At 41.8% G+C, this 19,880-nt stretch overlaps 1 protein-coding gene across 1 annotated transcript in view; it reads right to left on the reverse strand.

Annotated features, from left to right (window-relative positions):
• Positions 1-1,269: 1,269 nt before the first annotated feature.
• Positions 1,270-19,880, reverse strand: part of LOC105397679 — a 52,498-nt gene continuing 33,887 nt past the window's right edge. The window contains exons 25-29 of the mRNA XM_048624184.1: positions 9,403-9,529; positions 8,754-8,911; positions 7,187-7,273; positions 4,897-5,008; positions 1,270-3,684 (exon numbers count right to left, since the gene is read on the reverse strand). Of these exons, the coding sequence (XP_048480141.1) occupies positions 3,550-3,684; positions 4,897-5,008; positions 7,187-7,273; positions 8,754-8,911; positions 9,403-9,529 (619 nt within the window). The 3' untranslated portion in view covers positions 1,270-3,549. The remainder of the gene's footprint in view (positions 3,685-4,896; positions 5,009-7,186; positions 7,274-8,753; positions 8,912-9,402; positions 9,530-19,880) is intronic.

A 19,880-nucleotide genomic window follows, 5' to 3' on the forward strand; every position in this document is an offset into this window, starting at 1 on the left:
AGCTTCTTAATTGAAAACACAATTGAAAGAATTCATTGGTACAGGCCTGGATTTCAACCCACGGCCTCCCGATTGAGAGGACGAGGCCTAATCCATTACGCCACCACCGCTCTAAAGCAGGTACCTCTCCCAGAATAATAACGACCTCGCGCATGAAACATTGTCAGAATCAATGGAGAATCAGACCATAAATATTGTAGTCTTTGAAGCAGACCAAAATCACAGTATGAGTTTAGTTGTCAAAATTACGTGTTGATAAAGAAAACAAGTATTATCCGAAAATCAAACAAACCAATACTTACACAATGTTCAGCGAAAGTGTCTCCAATCAGCCCTACGAGTTCAACAAACACAATTCTTGGTACAAAATTGACTTGCCACCGCACAAAAATGATACCTCGAAAACCAGAAGAAAATCCTTCCGACAAAATTTGCCAAAGCGGTCTTATAACAGAAATACCCTGAGAAAACGAGAAAAAACTATCAAGTGTGTAGAAAAACATGGGGATAAGTTGATTTGGAATGTGATCTATTGTTTCATAGTGTTGGCAATGTTAGTTCTGTCTGTTTGTGCGTGTTACTATCGTTATTTCGCGTTTGTCGATAGATAAGGTTGTAACTATTTGTACCTACCCAATTATAACTTACGCTGAAGGAAATGATTTAAATTTTTATTTTGTAAAAAGTTTTCCGCATGCCAGGAGATTGTGGTCAGTTGGTATAACGAGCACAGATAAAGAAAGAAAAATAAATGGTGGCCATTCTATAAGACCGTGAAGAAACTAGGCGTTTCGAGGCCTAATTTGTACAAGCTCTATGTGAGAGTAGGAAGAAGCCTACGAATAAAGGGCCATTATACCTACCGTCCATCCGTACCTATACTGCTGTTAGTACTTTAAAAAAATCTGGTTTCTGTAAGCAGTCAGCAAGTTTTATCTCCCGTTCCTTCTCATTACATAGGTATAGGTAGGTACTTACTTAATAATAAGTGCAGGTACTTATCACTACAGGATCGATGAAATAATACGATAAGTTGACATTTGGAAAGTTTATTACAAAAGCAGTTACAAAAAATTACACGTTTTATTTACACACATTCATACAATCCGCGGACATGAACTATACTTTGTAAAATGCGTGAGCCCAGTGACAGCTATCCATATACAGTGACACAAACTTATCTGTTCCGGTGACAGCTCACGTAAATGTGTAATATTTCTTCATTCTATAAGATTTTAAGTTTGCCAGTAGTGGTAATTCGCTCTTGTGACTTCAATAAATCTCTCTCTTCTATATCAATATATAATTCATTAGTAAATAATGAGATATGGATCAATTTAGTTCGCTCTCACCGGAACAGATAAGTTTGTGTCACTGTAATATTTTATGTGTCAGTTGGTTTTCAAGGGAAAACGAACTTTCACTAGCGAAATTGGAGCCTTTTTATTAAGCATGTATACGCATCTGTCACTCAAACGTCATAGGATCCATGCTATATTTTACAAAGTAGCTGGTAGAATTAAAAATAAAGAGATCACAAGTAGGAAAAAAACAACTTACCTACGATTACAAGTAGTTAAAACCACTATATTCATTACATAATAACAGTAAATTATCCGTTTACACATTGATAGTGATGATATTATTGTTACTAAGTATTTCAAGTACTAGTTAATGTCTATTAAAATTAAGATTTCGTAAAAATAGTTGAATTTTTTTCAAGATTTTATAATCCGACTAGTTTTACAAACATCTAATGGGAGATTTTCAGACAGCTCATAAAAAAAGAACTAGTCAAATCATAGATGGCGCTAGTAATACCTTCATACAATGACCACTACATTTTTTACTGAACTGGTCGTCGTATGAAATTACTTGCGCCATCTATGATTTAATTATACTTTCTTAATGAGCCTTCAGAAAGTCTCTCATTCTCAATATCAACATTTCGCTAAAACCTTCTTTCTTTACCCTAAAAACTGGTAAAATCTTAAACATGGCAACACCGATCAGTAAAGAGGCTACTTTAATCAAACTTGATACTTTTTCATTTCCATTCATTGTTTTTCTAATGGTCGGATATTTTTTTTTAACGACTAAGATGAATTTCTAGAAAAAGTTCCATATAAAAAGTTTTTTTTTCTCTACAAAAATATACAAGATTCTTTGGTCACAAGTAGAAAAGTTCAAAATAAAAAAGATATTGACGGATTTTTTTAAAAAGTGACGCTATTTTACAAAAATGTTAACCTAACGTTCAGTCTACAAACGGACATATTTTTTGAGATCATAGACAAATTTTAATTATTTTGTACTTACTTCTACGTTCGGCTTACAAACTATGAGATAGGTATTTGAAATGATTATATTTTATGTAAACATTTTAAGATGGCGGTTACATAACATATTGTACATACTAATGAAGGCGAGATAAATACTTTATTTATATAAAATAATTTTATGTGCGTAGATAACTGTGTATAATATGGATAGTTATACATATAAATATTTGGATACATTTATCATAAATTAAGGATGGCAATATTTTTGTGCTAGAACACAACAGCAGGAGGGAAATAACTGACACCAACTAATTAACTATAGTGATGAATGATTAATGCTATTCTAGAATCCAGCTCATGTAATGGAGGGTCTAGATCTAGGTAGGTAGTTACCACAATATTACACAATTGATTTGTCGTGAAAGATACTTTAATGTCTAGGATTATGAGCACATGATATCTTATTTGAAGCATTCCCATTTTGTTTTATCTGTAGGTATTATTAAAGTTAAAGTAATGGCGAACATTTAATAAATACGTGATTGAAGTTTTCGCAAAAAAATAATTATTTAAAAGTGGCGTTATAAAAACCAAAGGTCAAGGGGAGACTGTCAGAAAGTCTCCCACTAAAGTTGTAGCAAACAACATTTTTAAATTTATATTTTTTATGGTTATTGTAGAATTGCCCCCATTGTTTTTTTAATTGGCGCGGTGACGGTTGTTTCAGCATTTTAAATATTTGAGGGAGGCTGACGATGAGATTTTATTAGTTTTAAAGAGATTATGGTCTCTGACAGCTTTTGCAGAGTGCTCAAATGGCAACACTGGCTACCCCCCGTAAATTGATATTGCGCAGGAACCACCTGTCAAATCCATAAAAGTTACGTCAGTTTTGACAAGCGATTGAAGCAGTTTAAGGATTGTCAAACGCTTATGAGTCGGTGTGGTAGCACAGCTACTGTTCTTATACTTACAGGTTTTATGACGCGCCATCAGTACAAAAGACGAATAGCCAGAATTAAGACATCATCTGCATACACGTCCCCTCTAGACGAATTAAGCAGCATTGCTGGCTTGTCTTCATCTGTCAATTTGACGTCTTCATCTGTCAGATGTTTTACTGGCGAGCGGCGCGGCGCTGCTTATGGATTTTTAATTTCTAATGTGTCGGAGTGGTGGTAACTGTATGGTACTTTAGCTGTTCCTTAAGAAACCCGGGGCGTTTTATGAGGCTTAACTATGACATCATCTACATACACCGTCCCCTCTAGACCCCAGCATACTCTGTGCTGTTGAAGTGCCGCAGCAGCTCGGGCTCGGCGCGCCGCACCCACGCCGCGTTCAGAGCGATCGTGTCTAGAGCTGCTTGACCGCCGGGGAGGGAGCCGAATAGCTCTTTGAACTGGAATGGGAGATAAAGGATTTATAAGTGTGAAAGTGACAATTACATACCCTTAGACAATGGTAACATATCCTAATCCAGCTTATAGCGCCTTGTTGCTTTCGCGTGGCTGTTTTAATTGAATAGGACTTTATTTTCATGCCCGGGTAGATTTAATCACGTCAGAATATTGGTCTATGACTGGATACGGAACAATAGTGCCACCTGGAGGGCGAGTTTACGAGTGATTATCTTCTATTTCTGGTCTGATTGTCCATATTTCGTTCGTTCCACCTGTTTACAGCCTGCATGAACCCTTTCACAGCTGTCAAATCCATACATTTTAACTGCCGTTTGTTTTTTTTTTTGCGAAAAAACGGGCATTTACTCACTTGTCAACGACGGGTTCCGCTCATCTGGCATAATCTTTATTGACCAAAACTCATTTCGCATAACTCGTATGGTCTAAACTTTTTTGGCCGAACCATCACTTTGCCAAGACTTATGTGGCATAAGGCTCGTTTCGTCTAAAACTCTTTAGGCACAATCTTTAAACACCTAAGTTTCGTTTGCTCAAATTTATGTTCGTCTATACCTATGTATAATATTGTTTCTCCTAATGTTATCTTATTAAATAATATATTAAGTATGTAGTAAATGTACAAATTGTGGTATTTTTCTCCTACATCCCGAAAATCACAATATTGTATGATCAAAAAATCGAAAGTTAACGACCAATATAATTATTAAAAAACCCCATGAGATCGAAACCTAAAAATTGGTACGACGACGAGCAAAGCGAGGAGGAGCGTGTTAGGTGCACATGTTCATCAAAACCAAAGCGGAGCGTAGCGAAGCGGAGCGGAGCGTTTTCCAAACAGCGGAAACAATACAAGGCAACAGTTTGCGCTATGTAGGGAGACGCTCCGTCAAAGTTAAAGCCAAACGAATATTATTACTTTGTATAAACCTATGCCATAGCATTATTAGGCTATTCAAGTTTTGGCCATACCATTATTAGGCTAAACAATGTTATGCGAAATAACTTTTTACTAAACGAGATTTATGCCATACCTACGATTTTCGGCGTAACGAGACTTTGACCAAACGTTACTATGCAATACGAGATTAGGCAAAAAAATCTTATGCCAAAAAAGGTAGAACCGTCAACGACACGTCATGTGACTCATAGTATATTTTACAAAGTAGCTAAGTATTAGCTAGGTAACTTACCTGATAGTAGTCGTGCGGCTGGTGCAGACAGCTGGCGGCGGCGGCGAGGGCGGCGGGCGGGGGCGGGGGGGACGCGCGCAGCAGCCGCCACGTCGTGCTCGCGCCGTGCCATCTAGTGGACGAGTTAGTAAAAATTTGGAGTTAGAAAGTGAAGTATACAAGAGAGATCTGATGGTAGGTAGGTATCTTATGTAGATAAATGTCACTGTATTTAATTGCAACACAGCTATATGATTGTTGGTAACATTCATTTTAAAATTTTACGTTGTAAGTACTATTTTATCTGTCGATTCAAAAAAATCGATACAGTGAACTACACTCGCGAGCAACCAAATCGACTCAAGCCTTCACGGCGCACATATACATTGATTTTCCTAAAACGATAAATGGTAAATATAAAAGTGATATGTCATTCGAAAGCTGAAGAATTAGGCTTTCAATTAAGATCAATACCATAAAAAAAAACTAAGCGCAGATTTAATGACGCATTTTAATTGCCCGTCAGTGTTAATTACCTCATTAGGAATCCACGCCTTGCGCTACCTGATCCCGCTATAAAACCTTTCCACATCCGGTGTACCTTATCAGTCGCTTGTTGCAAGTTGACCGGTACACATCTCGTTGCATTGTATTCCTTGTTTTCGCAAACCCATGGATACCACACCAGAAGAAGCTGCTCAAGTTGTTGCCTTGCTGCAACAAGGGTTAAGTCAGCGAGCAGTCGCTGCCCAGCTCCACTTGAGCCAGTCTGCTGTATCCCGAGTATACAGACGGTTCCAAGAGACTGGTGCCTTCAATCGAAGACCAAGAACGGGCCGCCACCGCTGCACTTCAGAGAGAGACGACCGCTTCATTGTCTCAACCTCGCTGCGCAATCGACACCTTACGGGCGTTGATGTGCAGCAAGAACTGAGACGTGTACGACAAGTGGCTGTCAGCGAGTGGACAGTGAGAAGACGCTTGAAGGAAGCCAACTTGACACCAAAAAGACCTGCATCAGGCCCCAAATTGACTGCAGGCCACCGACAAGCGCGTCTTCAGTTTGCTCGAGAGCATCTCGATTGGAGCATTGCGCAATGGCGGTCGGTCCTGTTTACTGATGAGTGCAGAGTGTGTCTGCATGGCAGTGACAGGAGAGGCCGGGTCTACCGGCGTCCGGGGGAACGATTTGCCCAATGTTGTTTCGCTGAAACAGTAGCATATGGCGGCGGTTCCTGCATGATGTGGGCTGGTATTTCTCTAGAGGGAAAAACCGCACTTGTTTTCGTGCCTGGAGGCGGCCGAGGAGGCGGGTTAACAGCTGATCGGTACATCACCGACATTCTACTCGGTCATGTTGTGCCCTATGCAGAATTTGTCGGTGAAGACTTCGTGCTAATGCACGACAATGCCCGCTGCCACACGGCACGAGTCAGTCGGCAGTTTCTGAGAGAGAAGGAATTGCGCACGATGGACTGGCCTGCGCTCAGTCCTGACCTGAATCCCATCGAACACTTATGGGACGAGCTCAAAAGAAGAGTTCGGGCCAGGAATCCAGTCCCTGCAAGCGTGGACGAGCTGAAGACAGCTTTATTAGAGGAGTGGGACGGCATTCCTCAGGAAACTGTCAAAAAGTTGATAAGGTCTATGAGAAACAGGCTGCAGGCTGTAATTAGGGCAAGAGGGGGCAATACAAAGTATTGATTTAAATAAATAAATTTTTATCTTAACATTTTTTGTTTAATTTGTATAATACGATACCCATACCCTTTTTTCCTAAATTCCCGTTTTTCCTACAATTGCGTTCAGACATCATTTATTTCAAAAATGATGAATGGATTTCAATAATAATGATATCAAATTAAAGCTGACATCTTAAGCTTTTAAATGACATATCATTTTTATTATTTCTATTCATAATTTTACTTGTATTAATGTATGTTTGCGCCGTCAAGGCTTGAGTCGATTTGGTTGCTCGCGAGTGTACTAACTACTTAGTTAATCCTTTCACCAGGAATAAGCTTTTAGACACAGTTTTTAGCTTCTGTCTTGAGTCTCGACAGTGAGTATCTGTATTCTCTAGGTTAGGTAGGTAAAGAGACTTAGGGCTGATTTTTCAATGGTCAGATAAACGCTCTCTTACGAATAAAATTGTAGCTGTCACTGTCTAATACAAATAGTCAGACGTGACCGCATCAGAATTTTTTATTCCCCAGATAACCCTTATCTGACCATTGAAAAATCAGCCCTTAGCTACATAATAACTACCTATATCATCAATAATGATTAGAGAACTTTAAACTATGTTTACCTGCAAGCTCCAGCGAAGAGCGAGGTGACCCACACCTTCCAGTCGCTGCTGCGCTGAGCTTCAGGCGACAGCATAGTGTAGGCGTATCTGTAATAAACAACATTACATTAGCACAAATAGGTTAGGATATAAAACATTAAATTAGCACCAATAAGATCTTTAGACAGTGTGATGAAGTGGGAAATCGAGTTATAAGGATTGATAGTTCTGAATTGGAAATTATGGACTTGCAAACGTACGAGTATCAGTTAGTTAGGTGACTGAGTCGAAAACAACTGAACGGGGATAAGAAGACATAAAGTGTTTGTTCGCTCCTTGGGAGAGGCCAGCAGTCAGCACAGTCAGCAGTAACTGATAACGGGCTGATGTTCATAGTGCCATGAACAGACAGCCGACGCGTGAGATCCGCTTCCATGCCATCTGTCAGTAACCTTCGCTGTCCGGATCAAAGGATCTATATTGTCGCTATGTATAGTTACCTGTACAACAGCCAATAGGATCACGCTATATTCACCTTTAGAACAGTCAATAGGATCACTTCATAGTCACCTGTAGAACAGCCAGCGGTCGGCGGCGGCGGGCAGCGCGGCCAGCAGCGCGGGCAGGTGCAGCAGCGGCCGCGGCGCCGCCAGCGAGCCGAGCAGCGCGCCCCACAGCCAAGGAACCACTAGCGAATATATTGCGAACGCTAGCTAGATAGTGAGGTAGGTGTAGTAGCAAGTGATATAATATCCCACCGACAAAAACAAACAATCACTTTCGGCTGTCTAAAGGTGTTTCTGGTGTTTTTTCTGTCCCGAAGAAGTCGCCACCTAAAGGCTTTACAGGAAATCTGCCATCTGTTGGTATTTAATAGTTAGTAACCTACCTATAGCGGCAATATTAGTTTCTCGCTTCCATGAAGCATGAAGATAATCTATCGGTAATCTTCGTTGTCCGGATCGACGGACCGATCGCAGGATCAATATAACTATTGACGTGTAAGCTTGCTCGTATAGAAGCTAGATGTCGCTATAGTTACCTGAGATATCGCCACAGTTACCCATGAACAGCCAATAGCATCACGCTATAGTCACCTGTAGAACAGCCAGCGGTCGGCGGCGGCGGGCAGCGCGGCCAGCAGCGCGGGCAGGTGCAGCAGCGGCCGCGGCGCCGCCAGCGAGCCGAGCAGCGCGCCCCACAGCCAAGGAACCACTAGCGAATATATAGCGAACGCTGTCTAGATAGCGAGACCAGAAAGCGATATAATAGCTCACTGACAAAATTTCACTCACTTTCGGCTCTCTAAAGGTGTTTCTGGTGTTTTTGCTGCCCCGGAAAAGACGCCACCTAAAGGCTTGACGGGAAATCTATCTATAGCGACAAAATTAGTTTCTCACTTCCACGTCGGTCGGTAATCTTAGATGTCCGGACCGAAGGACCAATGTAGTTTCTGTATATTATTGAAGTCTAAGCTTGTTCGTATATAAATCAGCTGTCGCTATAGTTACCTGAGATGTCACTATAGTTACCTGAGGTGTAGCCACAGTTACCTATACAACAGCCAATAGCATCACTGTATAGTCACCTGTAGAACAGCCAGCGGTCGGCGGCGGCGGGCAGCGCGGCCAGCAGCGCGGGCAGGTGCAGCAGCGGCCGCGGCGCCGCCAGCGAGCCGAGCAGCGCGCCCCACAGCCGGTGGAAGGCGGGCGCGCCGTAGGTTAGGATTGCTGCTGTGAATGCGCCCTGGGGATGGAGTGGAAGGTGTTTAGTGTTGGCTTGTTTTCGATATCATAATTAAGGACCTATCCTGCCTATTGTTTATCTATTTAAGAATTTTAATAGAAATATGTTATGAAGCCCGACGCTGGGCGGGCTTCATAACATAGAAAGGCAATTTTGAGATATGTTGCATGGTTATAATGAACTTTAGCCCTTTTTTTAAGCTAAGCTGTGAAAAACCGTCTCCCTCTGCAGCAATGGCACTCTAAGAGGGGTCCATCACTGTACAACACTATCATTCAACTACAGCCAGTCGTAAGGTGGCGCACATGATCAGCCGTCTACCTATGTCCCAACCAAACTGACACCAATTTCTAATGATATAGAAATCTAATCTGTAATGGTTTCCAAGGTGCATTTAGGGGACAGTCATTTTATTCACGACCCAAAAAATCCCGTGTTACACAAAATATTTAAGTAAACATTTATTTTCAAAAAGAGTCCAGTGCTCTCACCTCCTGATAAAAGTCCGGTATGGTGGCATTGTCCTTGTCCCAAGCGTCGTATAGCTTCAGCGCTTGCTGTATGACCTCCTGGTTGCCCCACTCCACGCCGGCTGTTAAGAGGGCACCGGATAGCCATCTGGGGAGAGATAAATGCAATATTAGAAAGAAGCTACCAGATGAATCTCTTTAAATCAAAGGGAAAGTGATCAAACTCTGGCTGTTAGGAGGGTGCCGTAGAGCCAGCTGCAAGAGAGGGGAAATGTTAGAAAGAAAGTTCTGGTAGATGAAGCTCCTTAAATTAAAGGGAAGGACATCCAAAACTGGCTGATAGGAGGGCGCCTGAGAGCCAGCTGAAAGAGAGATAAAATAAGATAACGATAATGTTGATAGAAAGAGCTGGTAGATAAATCTCCTTAAATCAAATGCAGAAACATCCGAATCCTCGCTGGATGTTAGGAGCGCTCTGGAAAGCCAGCTGAATGGAGAAATATTGTGGTTAAGGTTGTAGGTGAGAAATAGTGAAAATAAGGCTTGTAATTAGAATGGATGAGCTGGCAGAGCTGATAACAAACGGGACACCTATGTACTTAATGAGCAAACTCGACTTACGACAGTTCGTTCTAACACGAATTTCACCCCATCCCTTATACTTAGATACAATTTTCTGAGATTCGCCATAAATACGGCATTGTGATTGTAACACCTCCAAGGATACCGAATAAGACAGCTGTCTCTATACAGGTTTCTTTATCGACGACATAGATAAACGTTGCTATATCGCAATTCGACATAAACACGGCGCTTTCATTGTAGCACCTCAAGGATACCTATTATTAATCGCGGTGCTACAAATTAAAGATCGCTCTGTCTCTAGACGGGTTCATTATCGACGTAGATAGTTAAACTTGACTATATCTTATTCGCGTCGGTTGCACGTGTCACACGACTGTGTATGTAGATGTAGAAGTGTGGGCGGGTGTACTACACTTCGCTACAACGCGGGGGACGGCGGCTGCGCGGGGCGTGTCCCGGAGCATGGCGTCCAGACGCGGGCCGGCGGCCGACAGCCGGAGCAGCGCGCGCCACCACGCCAGCTGCTGCAGCAGCACCTTCCGCGCCGCCCGTCCCCGCCGCCACTACTGCCACAGGACCACTACAAGCACCACACCAAGCAGCCAGTACCGTGAGCAGCCGTGTCACACTAACACATACATACATAAACAACACTATCAAGCGAGAACACATCAATATCGCGAGAAGACATAAATATCGCGATTTGACATAAGTACGGCGGTTTTATTGTAGTACCTCCAAGGATACTGAATAAGACAGCTATCGCTACACGGCTTAGTTATTGACGTAGATAAATGTTACTATATCGCGATTTGACATAAATATCGCGATTTGACATAAATACTCCAAAGATACTGAATAAGACAGCTATCGCTACACGGCTTAGTTATCGACGTAAATAAACGTTACTATATCGCGATTCGACATAAATATCGCGATTTGACATAAATACTCAAAAGATACTGAATAAGACAGCTATCGCTACACGGCTTAGTTATTGACGTAGATAAATGTTACTATATCGCGATTTGACATAAATATCGCGATTTGACATAAATACTCCAAAGATACTGAATAAGACAGCTATCGCTACACGGCTTAGTTATCGACGTAGATAATTTTACTATATCGCGATTTGACATAAATAAGGCGATTTACAGAATAAGACAGCTGTCTCTATAAGGGTTCGTTATATCGACATAGATAGTTAAATGTCAATATATCGCGATTCGCCATAAATAAGGCGCTTTTACAGAATAAGACAGCTGTCTCTATACGGGTTCGTTATATCGACATAGATAGTTAAATGTCACTATATCGCGATTCGCCATAAATAAGGCGCTTTTACAGAATAAGACAGCTGTCTCTATACGGGTTCGTTATATCGACATAGATAGTTAAATGTCACTATATCGCGATTCGCCATAAATAAGGCGCTTTTACAGAATAAGACAGCTGTCTCTATACGGGTTTCTTTATCGATGACGTAGATAAACGTTACTATATCGCGATTTGACATAAATATCGCGAATTGACATAAATACTCCAAGGATACTGAATAAGACAGCTGTCTCTACACGGGTTCGTTATATCGACATAGATAGTTAAACTTGACTATATCTTATCCGCCTCGGTTGCACGTGTCACACGACTGTGTATGTAGATGTAGAAGTGTGGGCGGGTGTACTACACTTCGCTACAACGCGGGGGACGGCGGCTGCGCGGGGCGTGTCCCGGAGCATGGCGTCCAGACGCGGGCCGGCGGCCGACAGCCGGAGCAGCGCGCGCCACCACGCCAGCTGCTGCAGCAGCACCTTCCGCGCCGCCCGTCCCCGCCGCCACTACTGCCACAGGACCACTACAAGCACCACACCAAGCAGCCAGTACCGTGAGCAGCCGTGTCACACTAACACATACATACATAAACAACACTATCAAGCGAGAACACATCAATATCGAGATTTGACAGAAATATCGCGATTTGACATAAATACTCCAAAGATACTGAATAAGACAGCTATCGCTATACGGCTTAGTTATCGACGTAGATAAACGTTACTATATCGCGATTTGACATAAATATCGCGATTTGATATAAATACTCCAAAGATACTGAATTAGACAGCTATCGCTACACGGCTTAGTTATCGACGTAGATAAACGTTACTATATCGCGATTTGACATAAATATCGCGATTCGACATAAATACTCCAAAGATACTGAATAAGACAGCTGTCTCTACACGGCTTAGTTATCGACGGAGATAAACGTTACTATATCGCGATTTGACATAAATATCGCGATTTGACATAAATATCGCGATTTGACATAAATACTCCAAAGATACTGAATAAGACAGCTATCGCTATACGGCTTAGTTATCGACGTAGATAAACGTTACTATATCGCGATTTGACATAAATATCGCGATTTGATATAAATACTCCAAAGATACTGAATTAGACAGCTATCGCTACACGGCTTAGTTATCGACGTAGATAAACGTTACTATATCGCGATTTGACATAAATATCGCGATTCGACATAAATACTCCAAAGATACTGAATAAGACAGCTGTCTCTACACGGCTTAGTTATCGACGGAGATAAACGTTACTATATCGCGATTTGACATAAATATCGCGATTTGACATAAATATCGCGATTTGACATAAATACTCCAAAGATACTGAATAAGACAGCTATCGCTATACGGCTTAGTTATCGACGTAGATAAACGTTACTATATCGCGATTTGACATAAATATCGCGATTTGATATAAATACTCCAAAGATACTGAATTAGACAGCTATCGCTACACGGCTTAGTTATCGACGTAGATAAACGTTACTATATCGCGATTTGACATAAATATCGCGATTCGACATAAATACTCCAAAGATACTGAATAAGACAGCTATCGCTACACGGGTTCGTTATATCGACATAGATAGTTAAATTTATGTCACTATATCGCGATTCGCCATAAATAAGGCGCTTTTACAGAATAAGACAGCTGTCTCTATATGGGTTAGTTATAGACGTAGATACTTAAATGTCACTATATCGCGATTCGCCATAAATAAGGCGCTTTTGCAGAATAAGACAGCTGTCTCTATACGGGTTCGTTATATCGACATAGACAGTTAAACTTGACTATATCTTATCCGCCTCGGTTGCACGTGTCACACGACTGTGTATGTAGATGTAGAAGTGTGGGCGGGTGTACTACACTTCGCTACAACGCGGGGGACGGCGGCTGCGCGGGGCGTGTCCCGGAGCATGGCGTCCAGACGCGGGCCGGCGGCCGACAGCCGGAGCAGCGCGCGCCACCACGCCAGCTGCTGCAGCAGCACCTTCCGCGCCGCCCGTCCCCGCCGCCACTACTGCCACAGGACCACTACAAGCACCACACCAAGCAGCCAGTACCGTGAGCAGCCGTGTCACACTAACACATACATACATAAACAACACTATCAAGCGAGAACACATCAATATCGCGAGAAGACATAAATATCGCGATTTGACATAAATATCGCAATTTGACATTAATACTCCAAAGATACTGAATAAGACAGCTATCGCAACACGGGTTCGTTATCGACGTAGATAAAAGTAGCTATATCGCGATTCGCCATAAATAAGGCGCTTTTACAGAATAAGACAGCTGTCTCTATACGGGTTCGTTATATCGACATAGATAGTTAAATGTCACTATATCGCGATTCGCCATAAATAAGGCGCTTTTACAGAATAAGACAGCTGTCTCTATACGGGTTCGTTATATCGACGTCGATAGTTAAACTTGACTATATCTTATCCGCCTCGGTTGCACGTGTCACACGACTGTGTATGTAGATGTAGAAGTGTGGGCGGGTGTACTACACTTCGCTACAACGCGGGGGACGGCGGCTGCGCGGGGCGTGTCCCGGAGCATGGCGTCCAGACGCGGGCCGGCGGCCGACAGCCGGAGCAGCGCGCGCCACCACGCCAGCTGCTGCAGCAGCACCTTCCGCGCCGCCCGTCCCCGCCGCCACTACTGCCACAGGACCACTACAAGCACCACACCAAGCAGCCAGTACCGTGAGCAGCCGTGTCACACTAACACATACATACATAAACAACACTATCAAGCGAGAACACATCAATATCGCGATAAGACATAAATACTCCAAAGATACTGAATAAGACAGCTGTCTCTACACAGGTTCGTTATCGACGTAGACAAACGTTACTATATCGCGATTTGACATAAATATCGCGATTTGACATAAATACTCCAAAGATACTGAATAAGACAGCTTTCCCTACACGGGTTCGTTATCGACGTAGATAAACGTTACTATATCGCGATTTGACATAAATATCGCGATTTGACATAAATACTCCAAAGATACTGAATAAGACAGCTGTCTCTATACGGGTTCGTTATATCGACATAGTAGATAAATGTCACTATATCGCGATTCGCCATAAATAAGGCGCTTTTACAGAATAAGACAGCTGTCTCTATACGGGTTCGTTATATCGACATAGATAGTTAAATGTCACTATATCGCGATTCGCCATAAATAAGGCGCTTTTACAGAATAAGACAGCTGTCTCTATACGGGTTCGTTATATCGACATAGATAGTTAAATGTCACTATATCGCGATTCGCCATAAATAAGGCGCTTTTACAGAATAAGACAGCTGTCTCTATACGGGTTCGTTATATCGACATAGCTAGTTAAACTTGACTATATCTTATTCGCGTCGGTTGCACGTGTCACACGACTGTGTATGTAGATGTAGAAGTGTGGGCGGGTGTACTACACTTAGCTACAACGCGGGGGACGGCGGCTGCGCGGGGCGTGTCCCGGAGCATGGCGTCCAGACGCGGGCCGGCGGCCGACAGCCGGAGCAGCGCGCGCCACCACGCCAGCTGCTGCAGCAGCACCTTCCGCGCCGCCCGTCCCCGCCGCCACTACTGCCACAGGACCACTACAAGCACCACACCAAGCAGCCAGTACCGTGAGCAGCCGTGTCACACTAACACATACATAGATAAACGACACTGTATCGCGATTCGCAATAAATACGGCGCTTTTATAAAGATACCGAATAAGACAGCTATCGCATGGGTTTGTTATCGACGTAGATAAAAGTTACTTTATCGCGATTTGACATAAATATCGCGATTTGACATAAATACTCCAAAGATACTGAATAAGACAGCTGTCTCTATACGGGTTCGTTATATCGACATAGATAGTTAAATGTCACTATATCGCGATTCGCCATAAATAAGGCGCTTTTACAGAATAAGACAGCTGTCTCTATACGGGTTCGTTATATCGACATAGATAGTTAAATGTCACTATATCGCGATTCGCCATAAATAAGGCGCTTTTACAGAATAAGACAGCTGTCTCTATACGGGTTCGTTATATCGACATAGATAGTTAAATGTCACTATATCGCGATTCGCCATAAATAAGGCGCTTTTACAGAATAAGACAGCTGTCTCTATACGGGTTCGTTATATCGACATAGATAGTTAAATGTCACTATATCGCGATTCGCCATAAATAAGGCGCTTTTACAGAATAAGACAGCTGTCTCTATACGGGTTCGTTATATCGACATAGATAGTTAAATGTCACTATATCGCGATTTGACATAAATACTCCAAAGATACTGAATAAGACAGCTGTCTCTATACGGGTTCGTTATATCGACATAGATAGATAAATGTCACTATATCGTGATTCGCCATAAATAAGGCGCTTTTACAGAATAAGACAGCTGTCTCTATACGGGTTCGTTATATCGACATAGATAGTTAAATGTCACTATATCGCGATTCGCCATAAATAAGGCGCTTTTACAGAATAAGACAGCTGTCTCTATACGGGTTCGTTATATCGACATAGATAGTTAAATGTCACTATATCGCGATTTGACATAAATAAGGCACTTTTACAGAATAAGACAGCTGTCTCTATACGGGTTCGTTATATCGACATAGATAGTTAAATGTCACTATATCGCGATTCGCCATAAATAAGGCGCTTTTACAGAATAAAGACAGCTGTCTCTATACGGGTTCGTTATATCGACCTAAATAGATAAATGTGATTATATCGCGATTCGCCATAAATACAGCGCTGTGATTTTAGCATCTCCAAGGATACTCAATAAGACAGCTATCGCTACACGGCTTAGTTATCGACGTAGATAAACGTTACTATATCACGATTCGACATAAATACGGCGCTTTTACAGAATAAGACAGCTGTCTCTATACGGGTTCGTTATATCGACGGCGATAGTTAAACTTGACTATATCTTATTCGCGTCGGTTGCACGTGTCACACGACTGTGTATGTAGATGTAGAAGTGTGGGCGGGTGTACTACACTTCGCTACAACGCGGGGGACGGCGGCTGCGCGGGGCGTGTCCCGGAGCATGGCGTCCAGACGCGGGCCGGCGGCCGACAGCCGGAGCAGCGCGCGCCACCACGCCAGCTGCTGCAGCAGCACCTTCCGCGCCGCCCGTCCCCGCCGCCACTACTGCCACAGGACCACTACAAGCACCACACCAAGCAGCCAGTACCGTGAGCAGCCGTGTCACACTAACACATACATAGATAAATGTTGCTATATCGCGAATTGACATAAATATCGCGATTTGACATAAATATCGCGATTCGACATAAATACTCCAAAGATACTGAATAAGACAGCTATCGCTACACGGCGCAGTTATCAACGTAGATAAACGTTACTATATCGCGATTTGACATAAATATCGCGATTTGACATTAATACTCGAAAGATACTGAATAAGACAGCTACACGGCTTAGTTATCGACGTAGATAAACGTTACTATATCGCGATTTGACATAAATATCGCGATTTGACATAAATATCGTGATTTGACATAAATACTCCAAAGATACTGAATAAGACAGCTATCGCTACACGGCGCAGTTATCAACGTAGATAAACGTTACTATATCGCGATTTGACATAAATATCGCGATTTGACATTAATACTCGAAAGATACTACTTTGCCATAAGCCCTACTTTATACTCTAAGGCTAATAAAAACCTACACTTGTTAAATCTCACCACTTCCAAATGTAAAATAATTTTGTTTGCCTGGCTCGTTAATAAATCATATGAGGACACAGAAATTCTAATACAATAATCCGCACATAATACAAATAAAACTAAAAAAATAAATTAAAATAATTAAACCTAGGGTAAACACTGGTGAAATTGGCCACCCCCAATAACTGGCCACACGGCTTTTTATTCGCCTAAAATAAGAAATACGATGACAGCACGCCATCTGTTACAGCTTGACACTAACCATTAGTAAGTTGTCGTTCGTTTTAGTTCACACTCATTCCGCTTGAAGGATTGGTCTTCAAAATACCCGCAATTTTCTGACAGTCGGCGACAGTGCGTCTGTTAAAATGGTTGTGCGTTAAGAAAACGTTAAGCGAAGACATTATTTCGAGAGGCGATATTTTTTGTCCCCAGCTTCTGAGAGTGACTTTAAATAGTGACAACGATAGATTTTGAGTCAAGCAATTATAATTTGTACTGATTTAATCCTTAATTTGATTTTTTATTGCATTTTTTGACTTGGCCAGTTACTGGTTCCAGTTTTATAGTATTTTTAGTAACTGGCCCCCCTATGCCAGTTACCCCAATTTGCTACTTGCAAGTAAATTAACTTAAAATACAGCTTATTACCTTGGTTTTAAATAGCATTTTCTGTGGTAAAAAATTTGTAAAAATCGTTCAATATTTAGTAGTAACTGGCATAGGTATTCTAGTGGCCAGTTACTACATGGCCAGTTACTGAGAACTATTTTATGTTTGAGGATATATGCTTAAATCTCTTCAAGATAATGGTGGCCCAGCCCACAAACAGCCTTCATTATTTGGACTGTATCCTCGTCAATATCCGTAGTGGTTAGCAGCGATTCAAATCGGCTGTGTTGTTCTCTTTGGAAGCTGGTGTTGCCATGCCAACTTCAATTTGGTGCAGCGTGGGACGAAGGGCCTGCTTCATCAGTCTTCTCTCCAGCTTGAAGTTGATATTCAGAGTGCCTCCAAGAAGTCGGTGATCACTCCCAGTTTAAAATGTATAAATCATATTGTGTAAATCACTGAGACATCTCTGGATATGTGCCGCTTGTCAGTCATAATGAAGTCGATTTCATTTTTCGTCCTACACCATCGGGGCTTGACCATGTTCACTTCCTCCGGGGATGTTTCTCATAGAAAGAATTCATCAAGTACAGCCCATTCTGGTCTGTCTCATTCGAGGAAGTCAACAAGAATTTGCCGTCTCCGATTTCTGCTACTAAAGCCATGGGGTCCTACCCTCAATTCTTTGCATTCTTGTACTCCCACTTTGGCGTTGAAGTCCCCCATCACAATGGTGTATTGGGTCTTAGCAGTGATACACACTTGATAGCCCTAGAGATATCTTCGTAACTATACTGTTTCGACTTCTGTGTCAGAGTGTGTCGAGGTTGGTGCATATACCTGTACGACCTTCAAGGAATCCCTCTCGGTTAGTTTTAAGTACAAGGTACGCTACCCGATTCGACACACTACTGATCTCCACTAACTTGTTGACAAGAAATCCTACGCCACCTTGGGACAGTTGGTTACCTTCCCGATGGTAGAGCATGTGGCCAGACTTCAGGGTCATCGTGTCCCTCTCTAAGGATTTCCGATAGCCCTATTCTATTATATTCTGTGTGGGGGTGTCAGTGCCTGCACCTGGCTCTCTCGAATGGAACCTTTGTGCATAACCCCAAGGTCTAAACTGTCTTTCTAAGCTTGGACCATTTCCCACCATGCTGGCATTCCACTGCGGGTTGGTGGGTTCACATATCTAGATGTGCAAAATCTAGACATGCAAGTTTCCTCACGATGTTTTCCTTCACCGTAAGAGTGATGGTATACATTGTACTTAAGTTAAAAGAACTAATTGGTACATGTCAGCACCGGGATTCGAACCCGCATCTCTGGCGTGAGAAGCGGGCGCTTACCCGACTGAGCTACCACCGCTCTCCGATAGCCCTTATTTTTTTGCCCAGCTCTACCTCGTGTTACACGCGTGCGTTGTATGTAGCAAGTTGTATTTTATACAATCTTAAAATTAGTTAAAGAAGAAGCTAAGATTTAAAGATTTGACTTAATATAAACTTGAAATAATTCAATATGATTGTTTATAAAGATTTGTGATGATTTATAGATAAGAAACTTATTTTTTGTCATAATAATATGAGAATTGTGACGTTGTTACACTAATTACAATGAAGGAGTATTAAATTGTAGAAGTATTGTTTTTATATTAAATTTTGTTAGAATATCCTTCCTTCATTGGAAGGAAACCTGTGCCCCAGCAGGTAAGGACGTGATGATGATGATGATGAACTGTTTATTTGTTAAGAAATATTAGATATTTCTCATTATTAAGTGTTAACACATTAACTACGTCATAACACATTAATTGTAATAGGTTTTTTATAATGTTTGCAGTAGTTATAAGGTTAAAACTTGTCATTTTAGTTAATTATATTAGGTGGCCAGTTACTGCAAAATAAGAGGGCCAGTTACTAAAATTTATGGCCAGTTACTACACAAAAGTGATACTTTTCATTAAAATAAAGATATTTAAATAAATAGTTCTTATTGATTATTAAATTGATCAAAAAAACAATCAACAGGATCTAGTGAATCATTAGATATATAAATCACCTAAATCAGATCATGCATTTAGATGGAGCACACACGTAAAGTGGCCAAGGTGCTTAAGTGGCCAGTTACTACCCCTTACTACCCTACAGTTACTCACGAATAAAAAAATTAAATATTAATAAATAAAATAAAAAAC

Source organism: Plutella xylostella, chromosome 11 (assembly GCF_932276165.1).
Source record: "Plutella xylostella chromosome 11, ilPluXylo3.1, whole genome shotgun sequence".
NCBI classification, from domain to species: Eukaryota; Metazoa; Arthropoda; class Insecta; order Lepidoptera; family Plutellidae; genus Plutella; species Plutella xylostella.